Source organism: Mustela lutreola, chromosome 7, assembly GCF_030435805.1.
Source record: "Mustela lutreola isolate mMusLut2 chromosome 7, mMusLut2.pri, whole genome shotgun sequence".
Classification (NCBI taxonomy): Eukaryota; Metazoa; Chordata; class Mammalia; order Carnivora; family Mustelidae; genus Mustela; species Mustela lutreola.
In genome coordinates this window covers 101,769,840-101,788,832 of record NC_081296.1, presented here as the reverse complement: position 1 = coordinate 101,788,832, position 18,993 = coordinate 101,769,840, and the positions used below count along the sequence as shown (strand labels likewise).

Below are 18,993 nucleotides of genomic sequence, written 5' to 3'. Positions count from 1 at the left end.
GAAAAACACAACTGTATTGCTTGTTATTTGAAAACTCTGTGTGTGTGTGTGTGTGTGTGTGTGTGTGTGTGTGTAAAATCAAACAAAGCAGCATTGGTGTAGTTATTTGTTTTAGGGTGCATGTAATAACATGATACAAGGAGTGCTTTATTTTCATATACATCATGTTATTTTCACCAGAAATAGATAACAACCAAAAAATCTAAAGTTTAATCTCTGTTGGATAATTGCCTTCATTGTTAAAACATCTAGATTATAGGTTGGCCTACTGTCAGCCTGAGTTTTGATTTCGGGGAGTTTTTGCATTGGTTAAGATATAAAAGATCCGCAACTCTGTTCCTTGGAAAATGAACAAATCCCACATGCTATTTAGCATTGATCTTTTAGGTACTTTGAGACTGTTAATGCTGAGCTCCAAAGTAGATTCTATTCAATCCTCTAGAACAAAATGGATTGCAGACATAATTCTTCATGGTCGCAGTGGGAAGATCATTAATTTTTGATAAGGAACTATGAGACACTGATTAGACTTTTATTTATAAAAGACATTCAAGCCATGCTAACATTATTTTTTGCTTTTCTTGTAGCTCCTGTTAATCCTCATTTGAGTAAGTATGTTTTTATTTTAATAATGGTACAGATTGCACAGTTAAGAAAAGTAGAAAACTCAGAGGCATATAAAGATTATTTAGCAACTGTTCATATTTGCTTTAAAATGGGATGGCTTAGAAACAGTAAAACTGGCATTAAAAATGAATGGCAAATTTTAAATTTCAATGGATATGCTTATAAAGACAAACTAATATTAATCATGGATTTTTATAAGTTTTCATAAATATGGAGACATTTCCTCCCACTTAACATTTGTTATTTGTTTAACTATGGGATTAAGTTTTTCTTTTGTGGCAATACATTATCATTTTTATTACTATTGTTTCTTTAATTTTTTTTATTTCTGTACTCCAGTTACAAAAGACTACAGTTAGAAAATTAATATTTGAATGGTTTTATCAAGATTTTTCAGACATCACTAATCTATATCCCCATTGTTAATGAAGAAGATAGTTTGTTCACCATCTTCTTGAATATTTCACATTAGAGTAAATATTGATTTTTGTATTCCACTTTTGTGCCTATGAATATATTGTTCTTGGCTAATAAGAGAAAGGAGAAGCACCTTTGCACTCTTCTCCTATCCATCCAATATTCTCCATCACTTATACTTAGTAAAGAGACTGTGTGGGTCTTTTTCTTCATTTTATTGTTTCCTTTCTTGTAATGGCCTTTCACTGATTATATAAGCCAAGACCAAACTACATAACCTGTTGTTACCTAATTTTCTACTAAAGATATTCCTTTACTCCATTTCTGCTTATCCAAATTATAATACTGAATACACTTATGGATCTTTACTGTTTTCATTTTGCTTTCATGCACAGTTCATTTTGTTCTCACCAGTGACCTTTCCTGTGGATGTCTTCAACCCTTTGAGGTTCATTTATTAAATTTAGCATAAATGCTTCTTTCTTGACTAGTATTCTCTCCATTAGATTTCCCAAAACAGTCTGTCTTTATCTGTGTTATAAGCTATTTTTTATTTTGTCATAAAATACTTATGAGCTAAATATGTTTCTAATTTCTCTCTATATTGCACTGTCTTTTGGCCTGCCACAGCATTGTATATTTAGCAGGTGTTCAATGATCATTTGTTAAAAGAAAAAATACACAACAGTTTCAAGTTGAATTGACTGCACAAATCAGGTTCTCCCTGGCTTCTACCCAGGGTACTATTGCTATTTAATTACTATATTGATTATAGTTCTTTTGTAGGTAAATTCTCTGACAATAATTTCAGTAGAAATGTTTAAAAATAGTTGTGGGAAGATTAAAACTTGATACTGAAAAAAGTTGAGTAATATTTCAATTCAAGGAAAAATTTTTAGTAGCTTCAATTTACTGGGAAAAATGCATATATAAAGAAATAATAGAGGTATTGTTTGCTAACAGATGAATTCTATACAATATGAAAAGTACCAGTAATTTTATGGCAAATGAAGTTTTTAGAAGACATGTTATTTGAACTGGGTCCTGAAAGCTTAATAAAGGTTCCTTAGGGGAAGAAGGTGAGGAAGGGCATGCCTGCTGCCATCGAAAGGAAAGTCCTGTTCGCATAATAACTGAGCAAAGCTCAGTGCGTCTAGAGTATATAGAGTGTATATTTCAAACATTACAGAAGCCAGAAATGTGCCGTGAAGATGAACAATATTAATTAGGATTTGAGTGCTTCTTTTAAAAGCTCATATCCTTTGGATCATAGTTACCCACTTCTCCAAACAAGCATTTTTTGTTGTTGTTAGTCAATGAATTGAATTTTCTACTTTTAAAATACTTTCCATTATAACTCTCTATATTAACGATTTCCATTGACTGTACTTCTTAAATTTTTTACTAAGTGTTCAATCTGCTAAAAGATTACAATGTTTAGAATAAAGACTTTTTAGTAAACATCAATGATTTTTCTAAGTTACTGAGTAATTATTTTTATGTTATTGACAGTCACATACATTTTCCCCTTATTAATTTCTTTAAACCTGTTAAAGAACCTCCAGGTCCCAAAGACATAAAAGAAAAATATTTTGTGAAGTGTACACATTCATTATACATTCAAGATCTTAATAACTTAGCCAGATATTATTCAATAAGAGGAAAATAGGACAACATGTAGAAGAAGGTCATGTTTTCTTTTAGATTTTGCTATGGAAAGTTATTTTTCTTCCCCTCAGCTAGACAACTTTGACCCACGATCTTCTTAAATGCTATAATGTCTTAAATTCTGTCATTGATTTTCAAAGCATAATTTATATATGGTAAAATTAACGCTTTTTTGTATGTATACTTCTGTAAGAAGTATTGACCAATTCATTTAGTTATGGAACCATCACAAGTTCCATGTTCTCTATAAAGTTTTTGTATTGCTTCCTTGTGGTTAAACCTGTTTTATCGCAACCTCAGGCAAATTTGTTTTTTGTTTCTACAATTTTGCTATATTAATTCAATTAGTTACAATATGCTTACTATTTACTCTCCACATTTCATTAAAACATATTTTTCCTGGTAATGATATTAACGAAGTTGAAGAGAAAGTGAAAATTAAGCAGTTCAGAAAAAAGTCAATGAGGAAAAAATTAAAAACATTAAGTATTTCTGATGTTTGTAAATGATTTCTTAAAATGAATATCTTACTTCTTAGGTTGTTTATAATTATGTGTAATGAATTCTTATAACACCATTTAGTCATATTTCCTCCATAAAAGATTATTTTCTACATAATAAAGTTTAAAAATCTTTTGAATGTATGTTGGCTCAGTTATAAATCATCTTCTTTCTAGAAAATAAAGGAATTTATATTATATTTAACATAATACATGTGATATGAGACATATATTGGCACCAAATCAAACTACTCTTAAATCCTCTTTTGCATTTTAACAACTTATATGGTATTTAAGTGAATTGACTTATCCTAAGTATCTATTTCCAATGTATTTGTATAGAATAAGTCCATGAAATTTTGTCAGAGTATGGTTCTTCATTAGACTCAAAACAATTACTAGATTTAAAAGAGGAAGGACTTTTGTTTATAGTTTCTTAAAAACTCTTTGGATTGAAACTTTGAACTGAATGGAAGGATGATTAGTTGTCAAGAGAATATTCTACAGGCTCCATTAAGTGTGAGCAGTGTCCTTCTCATCCATTGCTGTTTTCCTAAGGAATGTTACCCTTGGACCAAACCTGAAGTTTAGTCTGTGACTGGACTGTATTAATTGAAAAGAAAACAAAAATATTGAAATCATATTGAAATGAATTCTGAGGTCTCTCAAGTGTATCAGCAATGGAGTCAGAATTTTCTGTGAAGATGTTTTAAAATTTTTGAAAAGTATATTTAGTCTGATTTAGGTTCTGAAGTCCAAATTGTTAAAATTCAGAGCTTTTGAAAAAAATTTTGGACTTTTTTGGTTTAGATTAAGTACAAGGTAGTTTATACATATATGAAATACATATATAATCAATATTAATATGTATAATATAATAAATAATACATATGCATGACATTCTCACTATCTCTAGGAAATAACTTAAAACTGAAAAAGTTTACCATAATAACCCCTTCTAAAATAGCATCTCAAAGTTGGAACTAATAAACAAATTAACTAAAGTGACGTCATTCAAAATCAAAGTACAAAAACAGTGACATTTCTATGCATTCACAATGTGCTATCTGAAAAGGAAATTAAGAAAACAGTCCCACTAAAAATAACAACAGAAGAACAGAATATGGAGGAATAAACCTAACCAAAGAAGTAAAAGATTTCTACACTAAAAATTATAACACGTTGTTGAAGGAAATTAGAGAAGACAGGTAAATGGAAAGACATGGGTTCATGGATTAGAAGAATTAATACAGTTAGAATATTCATACTTCCCCCGAACAGTCTACTAATTCAGTGCAATCCCTATCAAAATGCCAATGACATTCTTTATACAAGTAGAAAAAACAATCTTAAAATTCACATAGAACCATAAAAGATCCCAAATAGCTACTGTAATATAAAAATAAAGCTAGAGGCATCACACTCCCTGATTTTAAAACATATCACAAATCTATAGTAATCAAAGGAGTGTGGTACTGCCATAAAAACTGTCATTGAGACACAGAATAGAAAGCTCACAAGTAAATCCATGAATTTACAGTCAACTGATTTTGGCAAGAGTAACAAGTACACACTGTAGGGAAAGGATAGTCTATTTAATCAACCATTACACATTATCGGCCGGAATGTAAATTGCTACATCCATATTAGAGAAAAAAGTATGGAGGGTTCTTTAAAAATTAAAGATAGAATTACCAAATGATCCAGCAGTCTCACTTCTCGGTAAATACCCAAAAGAAATAAAGCTCAATCTTGATGAAATACCTGCAAGGGCAAGTTCACTGCAGCATTATTCACAATAACCAAGATAATGGAAATAATCCATATATCCATTAGTGAATTTATTGATAAAGAAAATGAAGAATATTAGTCAGCTTTTAAAAAGGCTGTCCTGCCATTTGAGACAACATTGGTGAATTTGGTTTATTATGCTAAGTGAAATAAGCCAGACACAGAAGGACAGAGGCTGCATAGTCTCATTTCCATGACATCTAAAATACTCAAATTCAGAAGCTGAGTGTAGAATGATGGCTTCTAGGAGCAAGAGGGAGGGGGGAATGGGAAGATGTTTGTCAAATGTTATATACTTTGACTTATGTTAGATGAATGAGTTCTGGAGATCTAATGTGCAGCACGGTGACTGTGCTTAATGACTGTATTGTATACTTGAAGTTTGCTAAGGGGGTAGCTCTTTAGTGTTCTCACCTCCAAAAGAAAGAAAAGAAAGGGAGGAAGGGAGGAAGGAAGGAAGGAAGATAATGGTAACTATGCCATATGTGAAGTGATGAATATATTAATTTGCTTCATTGTGATTATTTCAAAATGTATATCAAACATCGAATTGTATATATCTTAAATATATATAACTTTTGTTTTTCAATTATATTTCAGTAAAGTTAAAAAAATAAAGTAAAAAATAAAGAAACAGGATAGGTGACTACAAGAGGGAGTCATTGGGCTAGAGGACTATCGGGCATCAGGCTGCTTATTCCAAAGTTTTATTCTTTACCATCATGACAAGAATTGTGGTAAATAAAGCACAGTTTTGCAGACCACGTAATACAGAATATTTCAAATATATTTCTTTATTTCCACGTACCTCCTGAAACTACCAAGAGTGTGTTATAGTTAGAAAACCAGTGAAAAATTCAATATCAAGTCAATCTTCAGTTGCATGTCTTTGTGAAAAATTCTGGACTCTATTACTTTCTTTTTTTATGAGATCTTTTAATATTTAATATTACATAGACTTTTGATAAGTTTTTACAGACAGATGCATTTTCACTATCTATCAAAATGTTCCTTATTTCAATAAAATTTTAAATGAATAGACTTTTACATAATTACCCTACATATAATGACAGGATAATCATAAGATTATTATGGCCCAGAATAGTGAGTTTTTCCCACTTTTATCTCCCTACTCTTTATAAAATCTTACCAGTAATAAATTTCTTCACTACAAAGATGAATGTCTACAGAAGTTATGAGGAACTATGGAGATAACTTATGTATCTATGTCCAATGGGGGTTATTGGAGTCTTAAGTCTCCTTCAGATTTATTGTAAACAACTTACATAATCTGTAAAATAATCAAATTATGAAAAATTTTAGGTCTATCTAAAATTATAGACATGTCTTATGTTCTCGTAAGCTGTCTTTTGCTTAATTTTACTATGAGAGGCTTCAGTTTTCAGGTTTTAAGAACTTGTTTTTTGTAGGTAAGTTTTTTCAAACAAGGCTAAATTATACAAAACATATGTTTAAGTGGTTTTATAAAAAACATTATATATACTTTTAAATGACATGAAAAGTAATATTTGGCAGCAGATTCATAAACAAATCCCAAATTTTTACATTTGTTTTTTGGTATTTTCTTTGTGTATACACAATATGTAATTAAACAACTGAAAACATTTAAAATCAAGCATTGCTTTTTTTTTTTTTTTTTTAATTTTTTTATTTTTTATAAACATATATTTTTATCCCCAGGGGTACAGGTCTGTGAATCACCAGGTTTACACACTTCACAGCACTCACCAAATCACATGCCCTCCCCAATGTCCATAATCCCACCCCCTTCTCCCAAACCCCCTCCCCCCGGCAACCCTCCGTTTGTTTTGTGAGATTAAGAGTCACTTATGGTTTGTCTTTATCGTGACTCCAAAGTAGCAGCTCAAAGTATCTCCTATTGTGCCTAAAAGGTATTTAAAGAAATGTATCCATGCATATAGTTATACTGTTGTCACCAACATTAGATCTCAGTTGATAGTATCAAGCAGTCCTGTCTTCTTTAGTATAAGATTTATGGCATAAATATGTAATGAAAAATATTTTATATGGAATGTTGTTTATATAGAAATTTACTAATTTAGAGTTCACTAAATGCTTATATTCCCTGTAAGTATTCCTATTCATAATATGAAATATAAATAAACACAAGTATAGCAAGTCTTCAATCTGAAAACAAAAACAAAACAACATATTCCTGAAATTCAAAGGGAAAGACTTCTGTTTTATTTTTATGTATATATGTCAATGGTTTTCTTCCTACTTTCCTTCCTATCTTCTTTCCTTCTCTCTTCCTTTTTTAAACTGGTATTTAATTTTTTTTTTTTTACTTTTAATTTTTTATTTTTTATAAAATTTAAAAAATTTAAGGTCTTTAAATTTTTAATTTTTTAAAATAATTTAAAAAAATTTTAAAGATTAAAAAATTAATATGAGATCTACCTTCTTAATAACATTTAAGTATGCAATACAGCATTGTTATCTCCACATAATGTTCTATGGCAGATCTCTAGAACTGACTCATCTTACAGAACTGAAAGTTTATACCTTTTGACCAATGTGTCTCCATTTCCATCTTCCACCAGCCCCTGAAAACCACCATTCTACTTTCTGCTTCTATATATTTGGATATTTTAGATACCTCATAAGTGTAATCATACAGCATAATTCTTCTAGGACTGGTTTAATATAATTTTCTTAGTATAATGTCTTCCAGGTTCATCAGTGTTGTCATGTATGGTCAGATTTTCTTCTTCTCTAAGACTAAATACTATTCCATTGTATGTATGTCTTCCTTATCCATTCCTCCACTGATGGGCACTTAGGTTGCTCCATGTTTTGGCTATTGTGAAATATGCTGCAGTGAACAATGAACATAGGAGTACAACTGTCTCCTTGAGAAAATGGTTTTAAATTTTTTGGATAGATACCCAGAAATAAGATTGCTGGATTACACAATAGTTCTTTTTTTTTTTTTTTTTTTTAAGGAGGCTCCACACCTAGTGTAGCCTATTGTGGTGTTTGAACTCACAATGCTGAGATAGAGAGTTGGACACTGAACCAACTGAACCACCCAGGTGCCCCCTGTAGTTTTATTTTTAATTTTTGAGGAACTCCACACTGTTTTCTTTACTACCTGCACCATTTTACATTCCTGTGACAGTGTATAAGAGCTCCAATTTTCCACATGCTTGGCAATGTTTGTTTGTTTTTTTTTTTTAGTTGCCATTTCATCGTGTGATAGCTCATTATGTTTTTAATTTGTATTTCCCTAATGATCAGTGATGTTGAACATCTTTTTATATGTCTGTTGGCCATTTGGATGTTTTTGGAAAAATGTCTGTTCATGTCTTCTTTGTGTCTAGTTGACATTATCTTCTTTATTTATGCCTATATTTCAAGCAGGGTACATCCCAGTAAGAAAACCCTTTGACACCTAGAAACATTATTTTTACCCTTAGTACAAGGACAGTTGAAGAAAGTTCTCACTGAACTATTTGTTGGGTCTGAACTCAGCATGTGGCAGGGATACAAGAAATGCCAGTCTTTCCACAGTCTTCATAAAAGGTTTTTCATTATTTCTAGTGAATTTCAGCCATCTGCCAAATCCTCATTCAGAAAAAAATGTAAAGATAACTACTTTTTAAAATAGTTTGCCATTATCTTCCCCTAAGTAAACTTCCATTTCTGCAAGTGGGTATATGAGAAACGATCTCCAGACATGGTGTGAAAAATTATAACCTCAAGGTATACAGCTTTAATGTGTTGTCAGGTAAATGAATAAAGCTCATTTTATATTTGAAAGTTTTCTTTGGATTATTTCTATACTCAAAACATGAAAGTTGGGAAAAGTGTTCAGCCATAATTCAAGAGTGAATTATATTCTTTAATTTCAATTATTTGAATATTTCAGAGGCAAGTGGTTTGGGTTTAAGTTATTAAACCAAGGGGCTGGCTTATATATCAAGATTATTTTTTTCTTTTTTGTTAAAAATGAAATTTTTATGTTTATTCATAAGCATGTGCCCTATTATGGCTCCAGTGCCACTATCTCAGTCTTGCATTATTATTGCTGTATAATGTTTTTAAAATTTTTGTAAGGATATTAAAGTGCTTATATTAGTTTAATTAATATTAATTACTTTAAAATTCATTAACAGGAGAATTTCACTGTGGCTTTGAAGATGGTAACATTTGTTTGTTCACCCAAGATGATACAGATAATTTTGACTGGACAAAGCAAAGTACTGCGACAAGAAATACAAAATATACTCCAAACACGGGACCTAATGCTGATCGTAGTGGCTCCAAAGAAGGTATGAGGGTATGAAATGTTGTGTTTATAACAATCACACTCTAGCCTCAGACTTTCAGAAATTAATGCTATTAATGCCATTAATATGACATGCAACAGAATGCTTAGCTATAGATTTGAAGATTATGGGATAAAACATTAAATTTTTAATGTGCAGTACCAGTAATTCAAATACTTCCAAAGTTTGTAGACATGAATCTTCTCTCAGAACTCACTGACATGTAGTTGAGAGATTGGAATTTTTTAAAATAATTCAAGTGTAAAATTCCAATTTTGTCCAAAGTTTTTATACATTTAAGCAATTTTTTGTTTAATTATGTAGACCATTTATTTATTCTTTTATATTATATATATAAATAGTTAATAAATTAGATCAAAAGTCTTCTGTGACTCTATAATTTTACTTCATATAAAAACTCTAAAATTTCTTCATGATTTCAAATTTCATGTCACCTAATAATAATGTGTTTAAACATTTTATATTGTCTTTTTAAAGGTTTTTACATGTACATTGAGACATCTCGACCCAGACTGGAAGGCGAAAAGGCCCGACTTCTCAGCCCTGTTTTCAGCATAGCCCCTAAAAACCCTTACGGCCCCACGAACACTGCATATTGTTTCAGCTTCTTTTATCACATGTATGGGCAACATATAGGTAAGACGGCAAGAATTATTATATTTCTTCTAGAGTATATTGTAACTAAGAAGAAAAAGGTTCATGAAATCAGTTTTAGTCAAAGACTATCACCATTGACTTTTAAATGACTTACTTGCAAATTGCAAAATAAGATGGTAAGAATGTTCCCCTATCAGGTCCTAATTTCCAAATGTTATATTAGAATGTGAACTTTTGGAGTATTACCTACCCTTTCTAGAATCTTAATTCCAGCAAATCATCAATGGGTTAAATTGTTTCTGATCTTATTGGGAAATTAATACCAGTATAACTTAGGCTGCTTCTTTATTAATGACCATGAAAAGGAGTGTTGCCATCTTTGGAAGACAAATACTTTTAGCACTTTGGAATACTAATAAGATATTTTCATGTTTATAAAATATGGAATACTAATATATTTTTTGGAATATTAATATGATATTTTCTTGTTTATAAAATATGCCTAACACAACTAGTAAGATGTAAGAACATCCTTGGTCCTGAAGAGCATGCAAAGATGAAGATACATTCCTTGCCTGTAGAGACCCTTGTACAGTCATGGAAGCCAAGATGCATAAATACATAATCATGCCGGATAGAATGCCACATAATCTTTAGAAAGAGCCTAGCAGGGGCACCTGGGTGGTTCATTTGGTTAAGCATCTGCCTTCGGCAGATCCCAGGGTTCTGGAAGCACCTCCGCCTGGGGCTCTCGCAGGGAGTTGTCTTCTCCCTTTGCCTCTTACCTTTCCCCCCGCTCATGCTCTCACTTGTGCTCTCTCTCTCTCTCTTCCGTGCACTCACTCTCTCTCTCAAATACATAAAATCTTTTTTTTTTTTTTAAAGAGCTTATCAAAACTCCTGTGGGAGGTGGGGAGAGATCATATGGGTCTACAGTTCTTTATGCACAATTCTAAAATCAAAAAAACCTGAACACAAAATTTTGTCACTTACTTATCTGACAGTGCATGCCAGCCTAATCTCTGTGCCTCAGAATATATGACCTGAGCTAGTATGAACTTATTTATAGTCTTTATTTATCCAAGTACATGTGAACTTTTATACCACTTGCAGCAAAAACATTACTGTTTAATTATGAGGTTCTGTTCCAGTTCCTTCCAGAGACTATTGTATAATATACAAGATACATATTCCTTTACCTATCCAAAATAAGACTAAATTCTGATGGTGAAGCCTCTAAGCTCACAGAGTTTGGACCAGGGATTGTGGATCTGCATCTAGCTGAAGAATAAGGAAATGCTTAGAGACAGAGGAAAACATTTCTTTATGAAAGACGGGTGCATTTTTGATAAACAGAGATAAACACAGGGAAGATTAAGGCAGTAATAATTAGGAAGTAAAATGTGGGCCATTAGGATTATATTAAGTGTTTTGATACAAATGAATAAATCTAAAAATATAAATATATGATTATATAAACTAATAAAATGGTACACATGATCTGTTCTACTGCACTGTTTAAGTGAAGTAATCCCCTAAATCAGTTCATAAAAATGGGCATCACTGTTCATCTTTTACAGTAGAGAACACTGAACCTCAGAGTGTGTATATGAATTGCAAGTGACCAGTTATGCTGGGGCGTGAACTCACAGCCAGCACTATTAACCAATGTTTTTCACAGTGGAGCACTAGGTGACAAATCTGGAAGGACAAATTTGTGCAGTCAAAAGTACCCTTAACATGAAGTCGAAATCTGGGCAGGAACTCAGCTGTTAGCCCTCAGTCATTGTAGGAATTTAGAGAATTCCTTTAAATTGGTTGGTGGCCTCCTCATCTGTAAAATGGGAATAATGATATCTATTTCAGAAATTTGTAGTTCAAGTTAAATGAGGTAACCTATATAAAATCTCCTATCAGATGGTAGATACTCATAATCTTAGGCTACTTTGAATCTCAAATAGCAGCAATAATAACAACAGTAAAGTAATAGTTAATGTTTATGGGCCAGGTCACTATTCCTAACACGTCATGGGTTATTTCTTTCAATTTTCACAATAAACAGTAGTGCTCCTTGAAGTCCTAATCCTATTTCATAGATAGGGAAACTGATACAGAGGATTTTACTTCACCGTACTTGTCATAATGTTACAGCCAATAAATAGAGAAGCCATACATAATACCAGTCTGGGAGCGGACACACAGTTTGCCCACTTCTTCACTCTGTGGGGAGACTTACTGGAATGCCATAAAAGTTTAGCTGATTTCGTGGTCAGGGGAAACATGACAGCTTTTGTGCAGACCGTGCATGATGAGATCTTTGATGTGGGAAAACAGATTTTCTAGGAGTAGGTAAAATCATTGAAAAAAAGTATATAGACTGGAAAAGCAGTTAGAAAGTTAGGACAGTGGTCATAGGTTGGTTCACTGCGGCCTAACCTATGAAAAGAAATCATAATCTCACAATGCCAAATCATCTTATTTAGTGTGAGATGTCGACTTTATTATAAAGGTAAATCTACTCTAATTTTTCCCATTAGCTGCTGATGTATGTTTTATTTATTCTTTATTTTGAATATATTTCTTAGACTTCCTTTCTCTCCTTCCAGATTACCTTGGAAGAAGGCTTATTTTAAATTTGTTTTTAAAGGTTTGGTTTTTGTTTTTTGGTTTTTGTTTTTTGACAGAGGGAGATGACAAGTAGGCAGAGAAGCAGGCTCCCTGCCGAGCAGAGAGCCCGATGTGGGGCTCGATCCCGGGACCCTGCGATCATGACCTGAGCCGAAGGCAGAGGCTTTAACCCACTGAGCCACCCAGACACCCCTTAAATTGGTTTTTAAATAAATAATTCCAAGGTCAATATTTTGAATTACTTTAATGAGTAAAATATGCAGTTTCTGTTTTTATGAAGCTAGCCCCTTCTCAAAACTTCTGCATATTTATGTTGAGATCCAAGATAATTTTACTATACTTTTTAACTTCACACGTGTTATTCTTTCCCTCTCTATTGTCAGCAAATGTGCCGCTGACCTCTGCTGGTTTTATCCGGATTGTTTCAGGAAGAAAGCACATCTCCCTTTCTTCCATGTTCTCATACATCTGCCACTTTGACGCCTGTGTCATTTCTCTGTTTCATCAGGTGGTTGAAGTTTGCAGGTATCATATATGTCACTTGAGTCCCTGTCGGCACGCCATGATCATGCTGCTTACTAAAATCCAGGCAAAAACACCTGCTCCAGACACTGACTCATCCATGAGGACCCCCACCCTCATTAGGGAGAGGTTGCCTATAGCTGAAACCTTCCCTCTTTGCAGATGTTACTCCAAGACACTCATTTATCTGGAAACCTGGGTGTATTTATAGTTACTAGTTTTACAAATCACATTCTCAGTTTGATTGATTCTCTTAGAAGTCCAGATTCAAAAGTGATTCATTCTGAATTTCTAATAGCCTCATTGCAGTTGTGATGATCTCTGCTGTTTAAACTATGACTAGTGCTCAATGGATCATTCAGAAGAGTTCTAATTTTTTCATACAAATAAACGGGCAATCAGTTATGCATTACTTAGAAAAGAGATTCCTCTTTGAAATAAAATCAAATATGTTGTATTACTTATCGATTGCTATGTAAAAAGTTCCCCCAGAATTGTGTGGTTTGAAACAACAAACACTGACCTCTGAGAGTCTGTGGGTCAGGAATATAGGTGTGGCTGACCTGAGAGACCTGTAGCTTAAGGTCTCCCAGGAGGTTATAAGCTGCCGGGCATGACTGCCCTCAAATTTGAAGACCTGACTTAGGGACAATATATTTTTAAGACTGCTTACTTGGTTTTTGGCAGGCCTCACTCCATCATGGTGTCAGACTAAGGACATTGATTTCTTGCTGGCTGTTGAATTCCTCTCAGCTCTCAGTTAGTTCCTCGGCATATGGACGTCTCTGGGACTGGCATGGCAGCAGGCTTCCTCCAAAGCAAGCAATCCAAGAGAGAGCAAATACATGCCTCTGGCTTTTAACTTCTGTCTTATTCTATTTCTTATAACAGCTGATAATTCCAACCCACACGTAATGGGAGGAAATTACACAAGAGTGCTAATGCTAAGAGGTAGAAATCATTGGGAGGCATCTTAGCGTTTATTTGCCACATTGGTACAATTTCTTGCTAGTTAAATGTTTCATCAGAATTGAAGAAAAAATAAATGAAAACTACACTGTCACCCTTAAACTATTGATTTATATGTAGATGATATAATATATAGCTATCTGATAATAGTATAAGATTATTTCAGCAATCCTGTAGCTACTAGCAGGCATTTTGATTCATGATTAGTCAGATGGATTTCTAATGTTCTTAAGAGGAATTGAACTTCATATGAGGTCACTGATATGACAAAAGATTATTAAATTCAGTAAAAAATGTACTTCATTTATTTCTAGAAAGAATGTGCGATATTAGTATCATCATAACATATCAGGAAATTAAAGATAAAAATACAAAAAGCACTTATGAATACATTCATTGAACTTGATAAGTATGGTTTAATAAAGTTGTGGCTCTAGAAAGCTAATTTCACTGTGGAACAAATGGGAAGCAAAGAAGAGGAGTACATTAATAGGCTCTGTTCTCATGAATCTTGAGGGTGGGGGAGAAGTGACCAAGTAGAGAGATGTGGGGTTATAGAAGTACCTATTTTAAGAGGAAAAAATAATAGAATAGGAAGTTTTTAGATACAAAACTCAAAGCAAAGCAAGTTTCTTGAAGAGATGGAAATTGAGAATTCTAGTAGGCGAATTAGCCTTGAAGAGGGAATAATGTCATTTCCACTGAGTTGGGAAGAAAAGAATTGAGTAGGAATGTGGCTTTTGATGCATTCCTAGATGCAAGAATAGCAAGCAGACTTGGAAGTTGATTTTTGAACAGTATCTCTTTCCTTCTGTAAAATAAATGCAGCTCTTATGTGTTCAAAGAGTAGACAGTTTCAGGAGAGCAATAAATGGAAGCAAAGACTGGTCAGTGATGTAGAGGTTATTGAAACATGTGAAGATCAGGATATCAGTCCTCAGTGTCTTGAAATGTGTTTTAGGATATAATACTCAGTTTTAATGCTAATCACTTCTTGGGTGTCTTACTGAATTTCCCTGCTCACTGACTTCCTTGTTGTCTCTTGGGCCCGTTGTTTCTGAGGTAGAGATCATTGTCTAAAACCAGTAACATAAGGGTTTCAAGGATATACGCCCCTCTGGCTTCTTCTTAGGGCAGTTGCATAGTCTATACCAGCCATGCATGAAGTCCCTCAAACTGAACTGACTTATATCTGGGGCCTTTTTTAAGACTTTATCTTTGTTCTGCTGAACTACATGAAACAAGGTCTCTCCCCATCACATGGTGCTCTGCAAATGTAAACATTTATTTACCCACTAAATAAATCCTAATTAAGCAAATGAGTATTTTTAAATCACATGATAGAATAAGTGTTTCTTCCCCTCTTAAATCATCTAAATAACTCATAGTTTTCTTTCAGAAACAAAGTCAGGGACATCGCTGAGATTTTTCCTCATCCTCTTGCTCCTTTTGTTCCCATAACACCTGGTGCACATCTCTATCATAATAATTGTCCCCCAGACCTCTGCTAGACTCTAAGCTCCTGGAGAGCAGCAATCATGATTCCTTTCTGTTTGATCCTCTGAAACAATAAAGACTCAATATATTAAAAAAAATAATAATTTACACTAGATATTTAAGCTTCTGAGTGTGCTAGAAGAAAAACAAAGCAAGGAGGTTAAAAGTACTGGTGTAGATTGGAAGCAGAAGGTCATTTCACAAAGACTTTATAGAATATATTGGGGGAAAAAAAATAGAAGTTAATCATTGACTTAATTTGTATTTGAGTCTAAGTGTTCTGGCAACTAAAGCCTAGAGGAAAGCAAAAATGTCACATATTTTTTAACGACTAATTCAAAGAGAAATTTATGTTTATCAAAGTACCCTTAGTTATAATGGGAAATGTCTTCATTTGGTACTTTTAGAAAGATATAAAACTTGATCAAATAAAAATTTTATATACTGACTGACCATAATACATTACAGGTCATGTCTTGAGCTACTGTATCATGGTCTAGGTATGTCACTTTATGACTGACTAACAGAATACAGAAATAGAACTTAAGAAATCTGTTATTAACTTCTAATTAAATTTATCTTAATAAAATATCTTAGATTACTTTTTAGCAAGAGTAAATTAAAACTTTCTCAGTGCCGACATTCAAAATTTTTAAAATGGAGACTTTTCTATAAGCTATAGAGAAGGCAATGGTGATAAGCTTTTACCTAGTTCTAGGAGTCTGATTTTTTATTCTCATTTTGGTTAAAGAGCGTATTTCTTCTGTTTAGTAAAAAAAGAAAGGTTCTTGCTTATATCCCAAATATGTTCTTCAAATAGGAAATCTGCTCACATTATTTTCCCTTGGAGTTAGACATTATAGGAAAGACAGTTTGAGCTTTTTTCAATAAAATCCTGTTTGTATTTAATACTGATAATGCCAGCATCGGTATGAAAGACATTCATTGAGTAAATAGCTTTGTTGAATTAAGATGTATTTTTTTTTCAAATGGGGGAGGATAGAACCTAGCCATGATTTACAACCACTTATTGAAATGTATTATTACACATACTTGTCACAGACCCTCTAATAAGACCATATGCAATATCTAGTGCACTTACCTTTTAAGTATGTGTTTTGAACGACCAACAATCCCTAAGTTTACTCTCCTCCTATTTATTTATTACTCAAACAATGAATAGTAGAAGCTGAGATATTTAAATGAAATTAGTGATATGATGGAGAAAGGCTGGTATTTCAAAATATATAGGTCTAATTCTTAGTGTAATAAATAAAGAATGTTATTTCATCAGTTGAATTAATGGTAACCAAATGGGTTGACTTGCTTTTGTTTCTCACCCAGTGTACCAAACTTTTTAAACTAACTTTACTAAAAGTACAGATTTATAGTGATTATTTTTGGCCTTAGGTCTTGAATTCACTCATTTCTGGTCAACAGAATGAACTGCACATGCTGTGGGCTTAGTGGTATATAGGATTCTATAGAAAATAAGAAAGAATTATTGTAAAAGGTCTCTATCCACCAAATAATTTGTCATCACATTTAGGATAATAAATTACTGAATAAAATAAAAACCAGAAAGTAATAGTCATCAAAATGAATGACAATCCTGTGCTATAGGTGAACAAGGGAGAGAACCCTGAAAACAGCAAAGTTAAAATAAGTTTTCTGTGGAAGTGAAAAAAATACAAACCATCTGAACAAGTATTTTTTAAGCAGAAAGCAAAGGTTACAAATGTGAGAAGAGCCGCATGTTAGGATGGAAAATAGTGCTCTTACAGCAGCGAAAGGGAAGTGGTGGAATCAAAGAGTGTCAGAGTCTACGTAAGGGATCTGACATATATCAGGGAAATAGAAAGCCTGATGAAGGCTATGTTATAGGAAAACTCACTGGACACTAATGTTGTGATTCAACAGGATACAAGGCATGGTAATGAGTAGAGAAAGTGAACTGATACTTTTTATTTAATGTATCATTGCAATTATATATTGAAAAATAACAGCAGATATACATAGCCATTTCTGTTCAAGCAGAAATTAATGATTTTATAATTTTCCATTTTTGTCTGTGTGTAAAAAACAAATGATGCTAACAATTACCTATCAGTATACATAGCTCTTGCCTGAAGCTAGGTAATTTGGGCACATCCTCTTCTTCCATGAAATGTGGAATACAAATTAATGTCCGTATTACTGATTAGAATAAAAATGTGATTTATGATCAAGTAATCCCTAGGCCTTAGAGTAAACCAAATTACAAATTAACTTCTATGAGCCTGATAATTTCAAGTATCTGTAAGAAATATGTATGCACATTTTAGGACATATATGTGAGTTATTTATATAAAATATATATTTATAATAAATAGTTAAAAATAAAATTATGTTAATGACTTAGTGAGAGAAGAGAACTAGGTAATAATAATTATAAATAATATTGATGCAAACTATATTATAGAGTAATTTCTGTGAAATCTTGTGATTTCCCCTCAATGCCATAAATAACTCCAAAACTTTGGTCACTGCCCATGAGATAATACAGCACTTCAGTCATTTAGACTTTCTGACCATGGTCCCTAACATGAGGTCAGTTCTCTCGAGGTCTTGCACCTGACTCTAGAAGGAGATGATCAAAAAATGAGAATTAGGAAACCAAAAGGAAGAAAAAGACAGTTAAGTTTTGCTTAGCAACTTCAAACTTGGATCATGGGACTATGTAGCATTTGAAAATCCTTGAGGTTGATTAAATTCTTACCTATTGATACCTGGTGCCTACTCAAGCATAAACACAGTGCCTCTAAGGACTTGAAATTACTTGTAAAGGGTATGAACACAATCCATCATACTCACTCTAGAATTTTCTTACTATAATACTATAATAATCTGCTGAATCAGCTTTGCTGAATCTAACTTCTCTTGCATTGCCTTATTCTGTTTCACAAGCTCTAATTTCATTGACCTAAATGCCCTGAACATGAGTTTATATAACTGTTGTCACTGAATTCTCTCTTACAAACTTAAAAAGCTGGGAACTTGCTTTAAAAAGGTTCTAAAGTCATTTATCTGTTAATATTGCTTTCAGCATAAAATAGGTCAGTGAATCAATAGTTTGGATTCATAGATAATGGAGTATAATTAATACTAGGTGCATAAGAATAAGACTTTTAAATTATAAGATATTTTAAGGAATTCATTTCAGTCAGTTATACTTTCAGTATCTTTTAAAATAAGTTATGCTTGCTTTTACAATAAAATTCAGACACACTTGACTATAGTTCATATAATCTATTCAAAAACAAATTCAAATCTAGGATAATCAGACCTAACTTCTTTAGACCTAGGACAAATATTTTTCACATAGTATATATTCAATAAACATAAATTCAAATAATTCAAGTTTGAATTTTTATTACATATGTTAAAAGGAAATATTAGGGATT

The 18,993-nt window shown here is 32.6% G+C and overlaps 1 protein-coding gene across 1 annotated transcript in view; it reads left to right on the top strand.

The window, feature by feature from the left end:
- MDGA2 (MAM domain containing glycosylphosphatidylinositol anchor 2) overlaps nt 1-18,993 on the top strand; it is an 879,614-nt gene that overhangs the window by 833,387 nt on the left and 27,234 nt on the right. The window contains exons 12-14 of the mRNA XM_059182014.1: nt 588-608; nt 9,164-9,319; nt 9,815-9,973. Coding sequence (XP_059037997.1) covers nt 588-608; nt 9,164-9,319; nt 9,815-9,973 — 336 coding nt within the window. The remainder of the gene's footprint in view (nt 1-587; nt 609-9,163; nt 9,320-9,814; nt 9,974-18,993) is intronic.